The 12,247-nt window shown below is 36.1% G+C and overlaps 1 protein-coding gene across 6 annotated transcripts in view; it reads right to left on the reverse strand.

Annotated features, from left to right (window-relative positions):
• LOC136026415 (coiled-coil domain-containing protein CG32809-like) overlaps positions 1-12,247 on the reverse strand; it is a 330,704-nt gene that overhangs the window by 108,022 nt on the left and 210,435 nt on the right. For 4 of the 6 annotated variants that reach the window (XR_010617288.1, XM_065703006.1, XM_065702989.1 and 1 more), the window contains exons 9-10: positions 10,955-11,109; positions 9,215-9,307 (exon numbers count right to left, since the gene is read on the reverse strand). Coding sequence is in view for 5 of the 6 variants with exons in the window: in XM_065703006.1 (XP_065559078.1) it covers positions 9,215-9,307; positions 10,955-11,109 (248 nt within the window). In the remaining variant the exon portion in view is untranslated. The remainder of the gene's footprint in view (positions 1-9,214; positions 9,308-10,954; positions 11,110-12,247) is intronic. The other 2 variants (XM_065702997.1, XM_065703014.1) reach the window with 1 other exon arrangement.

Raw genomic sequence — 12,247 nt, forward strand, 5'->3', positions numbered from 1 at the left:
CTTAGAGATGCAGACAGGACCATTTTCCAATGGTTCTAAAAAGACTTTCATCTACTTTTGCTTTTCCACTATTTTACCATTTACTATCTTAGCATTTTACTATTTACTATTCCACTATTCTACAAGATTTAAAAAAGAAAATGTGTTTTGAGACCATCTTTGAGGAATATTTCATCACTTTCAACTTTTTTTTCTAATTTTTAGTAGAAATAACTATTTTCAAAGATTTTAAGGATTTGATAAATGCAAAATTAAATTTATGATGGAAAAGTATGAGAGTTGCTCCTGTAACCTAATTTACAAAAATGTAGGAGGAGAAAGGGTCCAAAATGTATTTTCCGAAATTAAGATGGGATTTCTTCTATTTGTTTCAATCAAAATACCAAAAAAAGTACCTTTTCAATAAATTACCAAAAAACGAATATATCAAAATCTAAGGGGGAGAGAGGAAAAGATCTAGAAGAGCCATTTATCATATTGCCTCCACCCTTTCCCCGTTGGTAGCCCGATCAAAGCAACGTAAAACTAGCTTTTCTTTATTTTAAAGGTTTTTTATTTGTTTGTTGTTTGTTTGTTTTTTACAAGAAATAAACAGGATTTTAGTCAAATGCTAAAGAGAAGCTAGTTAAGAAGTGTTCAATGGATAATTATTTTTTTAATACCTTTATTTTATAATTTTTAATGTAACAAAGAGAGTGTGGAGAGGTGTTAGGGGGTTGGATCAACTTGCAAAAAAACAAAAGTTTCTCTATCGTATTTAATTAGAGTTATCAAATTGACTGAAAATTTTAAAATCAGGTAAAATAAAAATACATTTTAAAATACATTTGTGTCTTTAACGTTACTGTGAACTCGTATTAATGGTTTAAATGCAAATCTATAGTTTAATCTTCGTTTTATTTTACCTGAAATGGAAGTTTCGTAAATTTTTAGAGAAATTTAAAGCCCCTAGGGGTATTTAATAAATTTTTGAAACTACTTATATTTATATACTATTCGTCAAAAACAAGAGCTAAGAGCTCATATCGCACTTGTGACGAGGTCAAGAGGAGCCAAGAGCTCATATGATATGACCTGTAGTAACATTCTAAGAATCAATAGATTGCTTTAAAAGGAAAATCAGAGGTTTAATGCCGGTCGGGATTTAAAATAAGAGCTCTGAGTCAAGAGGTCCTTCTAAATATCAAAATTCATTAAGATCCGATAACCCACTCGTAAGTTAAAAATACTTCAATTTTTCTAATTTTTCCTTTCCCTTCAGCCCCTCAGATGGTCAAATCGGGGAAAACAACTGTAACGAGTCAATTAGTGCAGCTCCCTGACATGCCTAACAATTTTCATCGTCCTAGCACGTCCAGAAGCACTAAACTCACCAAAGCGCTGAACCACACCACCTAACTCCCCCAAAGAAAGCGGATCCAGTCCGGTTACGTCAATTACGTATCTACTGCGTTTATAAGCGTTTTCCAAGATTTCCAGTTTCCCCCTCCAACCCCCCCCCCCCCCAATGTCAACAGATCTGGTCGGGATTGGAAAGAAGAGCTCTGAGACATGAGTTTCTCCTAATTATCAAATTTTATTAAGATCCGGTCACCCATTCTTAAGTTAAAAACACCTCAATTTTTCTGGTTTTCCCAAATTAACAACTTCCAGCTCCCCCAAAGAGAACGGATCCGTGCCAATAATGTCAATCTCGTATCTATAGCTTGTGCTTATTCTTCCCATCAAGTTTCATCTCGATCTCTCCACTCTAAGCGTTTTCCAAGATTTCCAGTTTCCAAGGTTTCTGTTTTTCCCTCCAGCCCTCTATGTCCTTGCATCCAATTCTAATTGAAAATGGATTATCTGAAACATAAGATTCTTCTGCATATTAAGTTTCATTAAGATCCGATCACCCATTCGTAAGATACCTCGATTTTAACGTTTTCCAAGAATTGCAGTTTCCCCCTCCAGCTCCCTTCAATGTCATCGGATCTGGTGGGGATTTAAAATGATAGTTTTAAAGCACAAGATCCTTCTAGATATCAAACTTCATTAAGATCTGAACACCCGTTCGCAAGTTACAAATACCTCATTTTTTTCTAATTTTACCGAATTACCCCCCTCTCCCCCCAACTCCACCAAAGAGAGCGGATCCGAGCCGGTTATGTCAGTCACCTATCTTGGACTTGTGCTTATTCTTTCCACCAAGTTTCATCCTAATCTCTCCGCTTTAAGCGTTTTCCAATATTTCCTGCCCCCCCCCCCAAATGACACTGGATCTGGTAGGGATTTAAAATGAGAGATCTGGGTTTCGAGATCCTTCTAAATATGAAATTTCATTAAGGTACGATCACTCTTTCATAAGTTAAAATACTTAATTTTGTCTAATTTTTTAGAATTACCCCCCCCCCCCAACTCCCCCAAAGAGAGCAGATCCGTTCCGGCTACGTCAATCCCGTTTCTAGGACTTGTACTTATTTTTACCACCAAGTGTCATCCCGACCCCTATACTCCAAGCGTTTTCCAAGATTTTAGGTCTCCCTCCAACTTTCTCTTCACCGGATCCGGTCAAGATTTAAAATAAGAGCTCCGAGACATGATATCCTTCCAAATATCAAATTTCAATAAGATCCAATCTCTCCTTCGTAAGTTGAAAATACCATATTTTTTTAATTTTTCAGAATTAACCCTCCTCCTCCCAACTCCCCTAAAGAGAGCAGATTCCAGTTACGTCAATCTCATATCTAAGACTTAAGATTATTTTTACCACCAAGTTTCATTCCAATCCCCCCACTCTAAGCGTTTTCCATGATTTTAGGTTTCACCTCCCATCTTCCCGCCAATGTCACCAGATCCGGTCGGAATTTAAAATAAGAGCCATGAGACACGATATCCTTCCAAACATTAAATTTTATTGATATCTGATGACTCTTTCCTAAGTTAAAAATACCTCATTTTTTCTAATTTTTCAGAGTTAACCCTCCCTCCCCCAACTCCCCCAAAGAGAGCGAATCCAGTCCGGTTACGTCAATCACATATCTGCGATATTTGCTTATTCTACTCACCAAGTTTCATCCCGATCTCTTCAATCTAATCATTTTCCAAGATTTTCGGTTTCCCCCTTCACCTCCGCCTACTCTCACCGGATCTGGTTGGGATTTGTAATAAGAGTGCTGAAGCACAAGATCCTTCTAAATATCAAGTTTCATTAAGATCTGATTACCCGTCCATAAATTACAAATACCTCATTTTTAATTTTTCCAAATTACCCCCCCCCCCCCCCCCAACTCTCCCAAAGAGTGCGGATCCGGTCCAGTTATGTCAGTCACGTATCTTGGATGTGTGCTTATTCTTGCCACCAAATTTCATCCTGACCTCTCCACTCTGAGCGTTTTCCAAGATTTCTGATACCCCCCCCCACAACTCTCCCAAATGAAACTGGATTGAGCCATATCTAAAATGAAAGATCTGAGTTGCAAGATCCTTCTAAATATGAGATTTCATTAAGATTCGATCACTCCTTCGTAACTTAAAAACATCTCATTTTTACGAATTAACCGTCACTCCACTCCCGCCCCCCCACTGACGGTCGAATCGGATAAATGAATATTTCTAATTTAATCTTGTCTGGTACTGATTTTTCTCATTTTTCAGAATTAACCCTCCCCCCAACTTCTCCAAAGAGAGCGGACCCGTTCCGAATATGTCAATCACGTATCTAGGATTTGTGCTCATTTTTACCACCAAGTTTCATCCCGGTCTTTTTTTTCGAATTAACCTCCTCCCCACTCCCCCAGATGATCAAATTGGGGAAACTACTATTTCTAATTTAATCTAGTCTGGTTCCTGATACGCCTGCCAAATCTCATCGTCCTAGCTTATCTGGAAGTGCCTAAACTAGTAAAACAGGGAAAGACAGACAGACAGACCGACAGAATTTATGGTCACTATATGTCACTTCGTAAGCACAAAGTGCCACAAAAACTTGTTAATACCACATAAATTTACGAAACTTTTTCTAAGACCTTTTAAGCCCTGAAAGCAAGAGAAAAATTATGGTCTAACTCAGTGTCTTCAAGTATCGCCCCGATTTACGAACAATTAGCTACAACTGAAGCCCAGCTGGAGAAAATAAAAAGTCATCTGCTGGAAAATATAACCAATCAAACAGTTCGTGGTAACGAACTGTAGTAAGAAGCGACCCGGCTCAATAGCAACCAAAACTCTATAACATGGAATTTTGATACCAATAGTTACATCAAAAGAATCGCATTTTATTGTTGATTTTAAATATATAAGTTTCATCAAGACCAATTACCCATCGAAAGTTATGAGCCTGAGAAAATTTGCCTCATTTTAGAAAATAGGGGAAAACACCCCGTAAAAGTCATAGAATCTTAACGTAGAACCTTATTGTTACCTTATTGTTCCCGTTACCTTATTGTAGAAGTTTCAAGCTCCTATCTACAAATATGTGGAATTTCGCATTTTTTTTTGCCAGAAGACAGATCACGGATGCGTGTTTATTTGTTTTTTTTTCTCTGGGGTGATCTTATCGACTGAGTGGTCCTAGAATGTCACAAAAAGGCTCATTCCAACGGAAATTAAAAGTTCTAGTGCCCTTTTTAAGTGAACAAAAAAATTGGAGGGCACCTAGGCCCCCTCCCACGCTCATTTTTTCCCAAAAGTCTCCGGATCAAAATTATGAGATAGCCATTTTATTCACCATAGTCGAAAAACCTAATGACTATGTCTTTAGGGACGACTCACTCCCCCGCAGTCACCGTGGGAGGGGCTGCAAGTCACAAACTTTGACCTGTGTTTGCATATAGTAATGGTTACTGGGAAGTGTACAGATGTTTTCAGGGAGATTTTTTTTTGTTTAGGGGGGAGATTTGAGGGGGAGGGGTTACTTGGGAGGATATTTCCATGGAGAAACTTCTCATGGGGGAAGAGAATTTTAATGAAGGACGCAGGATTTTCTAGCATTATTTGAAAAAACAACGAAAAAATAAATATGAAGTTTTTTTCTACTGAAAGTAAGGAGCAGCATTAAAACTTAAACGAACAAAACTTATTACGCATATGAGGGGTTTACCTTCTCGTTATACCTCACTCTTTACGCTACAAGTATTTTTAGTAATTTCAACTATTTATTCTACGACCTTTGTGATTCAGAGGTCATTCTTAAGGAATTGGGACAAAATCTAAGATTTAGTGTAAAGAGCGAGGTATCGACCAGGGTTTAACCCCCTAATATACGTAATAAAAACATACTAATATAGAAGTTCGTTACGTAAGTTAATTCGTAAGTTACGTATATTTTTTACCAATGAAGACGTTTGTAAAAAAAAAGTTCTAGTTGTTTTTTTAATCAATCAAAACTTGGAGGGCAACTAGGCCTAATCCCTCGCTCCTTTTTCTCAAAATCTTTTGATTAATTGCAATTAATTAATATGCAAATTTCGTTTTAATTATTTATGTGCGGAGAGCCAAGATCAAAACATGCATTAATTCAAAAACGTCCAGAAATTAAATAAAAAAAGCAAGTTTTTTTAAATGAAAGTAAGGAGCAACAAGAAAACTTAAAACGAACAGAAATTACTCCGTATATGAAAGGAGTTTTTCCTCCTCAACGCCCCGATCTTTACGCTAAAGTTTCTTACTGTTTTAAAATAGAGTTAAGAGAAGAGTCAAACTTTAGCGTAAAGAGCGGGGCGTTGAGGAGGAAAAGCCCCTTGCATATACGGAGTAATTTCTGTTCGTTTTAAGTTTTAATGCTGCTCCTTACTTTCATTTACTTTCAGTTACTGAAAAGTTCAATGACCCAAATTAATTGAACAAAGAAGGTACTGAACTGATAATCAGCCAGGTTTATGATTCAATCACGCTCGAGTTTAATCCAAAGTTTGCAAAAATTGAGCAGGCTCTACTAGGTAGTCTATCACCAAATTGAAAATTTGGAGGAGAAAATTGGTCGAATAGAAAAAAAGCTTGATAATTATGATCAAGAGTCCATGCTTGATAGCCTTGTATTTCATGGGGTAAAGTAGTTTCCTGGTGTAGACACTCATACGACAATATCTAACATTATAAATAGCAAAATGTCTGTGCTGGGTCCTTTACTTTATTTAGTTTACGTGAACATGATGCGCGTTTATCTAAAGGATACATATATTACTGACATTATTGCTAACAAAATTTCCAAAATCCGCAGATAATTTGATAGCAAAAGCTCGTATTACTCTCAAAAGATTAGAGATGTTTACAAGTGTAAGTTTGCTGTGTGTGAATGTAAAGAAAATTTTTTACTGACATTCTGTAGAGTGGGTGATTCTGTTGATGTAAGTAGTAAAGTTCTATTTGATGAAAAGCCTATTTTACAAGTTATATCACTGCGGTACCTCGGTTTCCATAATGCTTCTAATCTATCGTAGAAGCATCATATCGGCATTATCTCCACCAAAGTTGCACGTGGAGTTGGCATCGTCAAAAGATTGAAGCATATTCTGCCGGAAAGTATTCTTCGCACGATATATTTTGCAATAATGTACCCATATATCATATGGATGTTTAGTCTGGAGAAGCAATTTTTATGTTAATTACAAGCTAAATGGCTTTCTCATAGTTTTGATCGGACGATTTTGCTAAAAAAGGGGGATGGGAGAGGAGGCCTAGTTACCTCCCGATTTTTGGTTACTTAAAAAGACAACTAGATTTGTTTTATTTTTTTTACAAACGTTTTTGTTAGTAACAAACATACGTACCTTACGAATTAACTTATGTAACGAACATATATATTTGTGTATTTATATTACGTATATGAGGGGGTTTGCCCCCTCGTCAATCCCTCGTTCTTACACTAAAGCTTGAATTTTGTCCCAAATCTTTCAGAATGACCCTTGAATCACAAAGGCCGTAGAATAACTAGTTAGAGTTACTAAAAATACTTTAGCGTAAAGAGCAAAGTATTGTGGAAGAGACGAACCCCCTTATATAAGTAATATTTTATGTTCGTTTCTAAGTTTTAATGTTTATCATTACTTCCAGTAAAAAAAAATCTCATTGTCTTTTTTAAAATGATGCTAGAAAGTCCTGCGACCCCTTCATGGAAATTCTCTTCCCTTATGAAAAATTGTTCCATGGAAAGATCCTCCCACGTAACCTGCCCCCCCCCCCCGACTAACCCTAACCCCAACACAAAAAAGTCCCCCTGAAAACGTCTGTACACTTCATAATTAACAACTACTATGTGTAAACAATGGTCAAAGTTTATAAGTTGCCACCCCTCCCCCGGGAACTGTGGTGGATTTAGTCATCCACAAAGACATAGTTTTTAGGTTTTTGACTAAGTTAAACAGAATGGCTATCTAAAAATTTTGATCCGGTGACCTTGGAGAAAAATGTGCGTTGGAGGGGGCCTCGGTGCCCTCCAATTTTTTGGGCACTTAAAAAGTACACTAGAACTTTTAATTTACGTTAGAATGAACCCTCTTGTGACATACTAGGACACCTAGGTCGATACGAACACCCCTGAGGAAAAAAGAACAACAACAAAACTAAAAAATACGCACCCGTTTTCTGTCTTCTGGCAAAAATACAAAATTCCACCTTTTTTATGATAGGGGCTTGAAACTTCTACAGCAGGGTTCTCGGATACGCAGACTCTGATGGTGTGATTTTGTTAAGATTCTGTGACTTTTAGAGGGTATTTCCGCCTGTTTTCTAAAATAAGGCGCAGTTTCTCAGGCTCGTAACCTTTGACCGGTAAGACTAAACTTGATGAAACTTATATATTTAAAATCAGCATTAAAATGCAATTCTTTTGATGTAACTGTTTGTACCAAAACATCGGTTTTTAGAGTTTTGGTTACTAGTGAGCCTGGTAGCTCCTTACTGCAGTTTGTTACCACGAACTGTTTGAAAATGTTACTTGTAAATGAATAAAAGTAATATATTCTACTATAACGTTGAGATAGAACTTACCAATGTCTCAGGTTTTCCTGTCCCTTATTTGTTCTCGTTTTTTTTCTGCCCATTGTGAAAATTCAAATGCTAAACTGTTATCTGACTTGTAACCAACCAAATTCCAATGGTCAGCTGTTACCAATTAGACATGTGAAAAATTTAAATTCCCTTTAAATCCGGTCGTAATATCTCAATTAAATCAACAGAGTTTAAATATTCTGGTACAACCCTCAAGAGAGCAATTAAGCCAATGAGAAAGGAGGAAATCTCGGTACGTATTTCAATGCTATCTTAATAGAATTAGCTTTCAACCTAGGAGATTGACCTTAAGTGAGAAAAGGAAGTACTTACTTAAAAATTCGACTTTTACTTATCTCTAGGATAAAATTTTTGGGATCTTACCTAGATTATAAAAAATCATTTTGTTGAGGTGAAAATCAAAACTTGCTCTATACATAAAAGCCAACATGGTAATGAGGCATTACCATGGTAATGAGTCATGGTCAGTGAAAACTGAAACTTTCAAAAAGCAGAGTTTCAGTACTACAATAAATGCATAAAAATCTACTCACAGGGAAAGTCTTATGCTTCTTCTTGCAAAAATATAAAAATTCGTATTTTAACCTGAGAGGGACTGTCAGAGAGACCTGTCAAATCTTTTTTTTTTTGCCGTGCTAATCATATCGAATCCTTAAATGCAACTTTAATGATTATAGCCTTTTGATTTTGAAAGATCTCTATTCGAAATTAGCAACAATTAATGCATAAATTTATGATAAAAAGTAGTTATAATGTTTTATCATACCTAAACAAGAAACTAGAAAGGCAGGTAATGTGTTTACGGGTCTGGGAAAGCATTTTCCACTATTTCTTCTTTCGCTAACAGCTAAATTTAGAAAATAGAAGATAGATTAGAAAAAAGATCTGGATTGCAGGATAATTCCGGGAAATTCAGGCTTAATGTCCTCATACCTTTCATGGGTAAACTTTATTATTGCCTCACCCTCCTCCAAGCAAACCGGATTGCCCAGCAGTAAACTAATCTGACAAAAAATAAAAACAGAAAAAAATATATTGGATATTTCCGTTGACTAAGAATCTAGACTTGAAGACTAAATGTGCACCCGGAATGTGAAACCAATACACAGCCATTCTTAACATTGTAGTAAGGATAAAACGTAATTTAAGAATGTTTAGAAATCCAAATTTGACACTTGAAAAAAGCAATATCTAAACATACTGACGCAACAAAAAAGAAACTCACCTTCAAATGAAACTTGACGAGAAGAGTTAGAAAGTATGGATTTTCTTGATTCATCATTGTATGATATTTTCTTGTCAAAGGAGACAGATTTATCTAGAAAATAAGAATAAAATCACACGCTAAAGTTAATAGTTTGCTCCAAAGACTATGTGTAACTAAAAAGAGTAGGAACTCGCACTAGTGTCGACAGATAAAACCATCAACACCATCTAGCGTATGGCGACACTTGAGCTTTTACAGCATGATGATAAGAATAGTTAATTTAATTCAATTAATTGGTGAAATTGGGATAGTAATAATTGTTTGATCTCAGTTCCTGACAAAAAAAATAATTACAGAGTTTGTAAAAATGCAAAGTGTCGCCAATCGCTAGATAGCGTTGGAAGTTTTTTGTCAACAGCAACGCCAGTTCCTAATCTTATAAGCTACCCATTACCTTTGGTTTGCAATAAGGAAATAAAATAGGGCATAAGTTGCCATGCTTTGTGACATGGTTGCTAAAAGACCAAAAACTATGAAGACTGAAGGGAATTTTTTCCATGGGTGAGGGATCCTAATCCTCAAAAAGTAAACTCAAAACAATTTTGACTGAGCAGAGACCTAATAAAAAGAAAAAGGATCGTCTTGTTTACTTTTAGCATGAGCTGCTCCTCATTTTGCTCCACAATCAGTCTGAAAAATTATGCATAACCTAGATTAACGCGAATAAAGCTCCTAAGTAGATAAAGGTAGGTTGAAGGCTTTTTAATATAATAAAGTATGAAAAACTCTGATTTCCCCACAAGAAAAGTTTTAATGCTAGAATAAGAGCTGAACGTACTTTCACCTTGGGCACAACTGAAAAAAGACTTTCATATAAAAAGATGTTATCAATTTGATAGAATCTCACAGTCCAAGACACTGATCATTCTGCAGGGCCTGCACATTGTCACTGCTTCAGCTTGGACTTTATACTTGTTATTTTTATTTATACATGTAAATTCTAGTCAAGCCATGGTTGGACCTTTTTCCTTTCTTGTAAATTTCATGTAAATGGTCTGGAGAGACTTTTGATAAAACAACTTGACGGATTTTTGGTGTCGTTTTTTAACTTAGGGATTTACTCTTCTGCACAAAATTATTTCAAAGTACTTCATTGCAAGTTGTATCAAGACGTTAAAAACCTTTTTTGGTGAGCATGAACATAGTATAAATTATTAATTCCTCCACTGAAGAGGATTGGCGGAATTTAATTTTGAATATGAATACTTTTGGGCACTTTTCCAATTAATTGTTCAAATAAAAGTAGTTGTTTGTATTTGTATCACATAATTGGCAACCCTGTATTAGATGAACAACACCACAGCAATATTCTTTTCATTAATTTCAATTTAGTGTCCTCTTTTTCCAGTTCACAGTTCACCTATTAAAGAAACAATATTTGTTTATCATTTTGTTTGTATGGATACTTTCTCCGGCGTATAGGGAATACGAAGTGCATGTCTAGGCTTCGGAGTGCTGACTTTCCCTAGGTTTCACTTCCCTCAGATTTCATTGACCCTATCCACCGTCCTTCAATAAGGTAGACAAATGTAAACTCTTGCCCTCAACAGATACAATAAAAACCACCATACATTTTCAAATTTTAGTGATTCAGTTAAAGACGGACTCCTTTGGCCACTTTCCCGTTGGACTGGCTATTCTAATACTTATAATGGGGGATTTGAATCAAACCTGACAACTAATATAGATATTTCTTACCTGATTTTATTACACTGAAATGTTCTTCTGGATGATAGACTTCGTGGTCCTGAGATATTGACACACTATTACCACCATGACCTTGTGAGGTAAAGGCAGATTGAAGCAGCCCGGTAAGATTTGCTAATTGACGCTCCATTTGTTCTAATCTAACCCTGAAAATGTAAGAGACAAAAGCAAATTCTTGCCATTTTGTGCCTTCTCCATTTGAAACTGCTCTAATTAAATAAGTAGTAAATTACCATTGTATGCAAAACTGTGGTTCTATGCAGTTTAGGTAACATTGAGCCATATATGGCCGGGAGTTCTGGCATTACATATGTGATATTTAAAAAAATATTAAGTAAAAAAAGTTTTTTCAACTGAAAGAAGGGAGCAAAATAAAACTTAAAACGAACACAAATTATTATGTATATGAGGGGGGTTCACCGCCTCGTTAACGCCTCGCTCTTTACGTTAAAATTCGACTTTCGTTCCAACTCTTTAAGAATGACACATGAATCACAAAGGCCGTTTAATTAGAATACATAGCCATTCTGAGAGTAATCAAAATACTTTAGCGTGAACAGCAATATATTGACAAGACGGTGAACTCCCTCATATAGGTAACAATTTCTGTTTTTTAAGTTTTAATGTTGCTCCTTACTTTCAGTTGAAAAAACTTGTTTCTTTATTTTATTTCTGATCGTTTTTTAAATAATGCTGGGGAAACCGGCATCCCTTCATGAAAAATTCTCTTCCTCCGTGAAAAATTCCTCCATGGAAAGATCATTCCACATAACCTCCTCCCCCGAACCCTCCGACCCCTCAAAAGAAGACATCCCGCTGAAAACGTCTGTAAACTTCCTAATAACCAATACTACACGTAAACAGTGAGAAAAGTTCATAGCTTGCAGCTCTTCCCCCGGGGACTCTTGGAGATTAAGTCGTCCTCAAAGACATAGTTATTAGATGTTTCGACTAAGCTGAACACCATGGCTATCTCAACATTTTGATCCGATGACTTTGGGATAAAATTAGCGTGGGAGAGGGCCTAGCTGCCTTTCATTCTTTTTATTCACTAATCAGGGTACAAGAACTTTTAATTTCCGTTCGAATGAGTCCTTTTTGCGACATTTTAGGACTACTGGGTCGATATGATCACTGTTAGGGAAAAACAAATAAAATAACAACAACAAACAAACACGCATCCTTGATCTTTATTCTGGTAAAAAAAATACAGAATTCTATATTTTTGCAGATAGGAGTCTGAAACCTCAACAGTAGGATTTTCTGATACACTGAATCTGATGG

The sequence above is a fragment of the Artemia franciscana genome, chromosome 1 (genome assembly GCF_032884065.1).
Source record: "Artemia franciscana chromosome 1, ASM3288406v1, whole genome shotgun sequence".
Lineage (NCBI taxonomy): Eukaryota > Metazoa > Arthropoda > Branchiopoda > Anostraca > Artemiidae > Artemia > Artemia franciscana.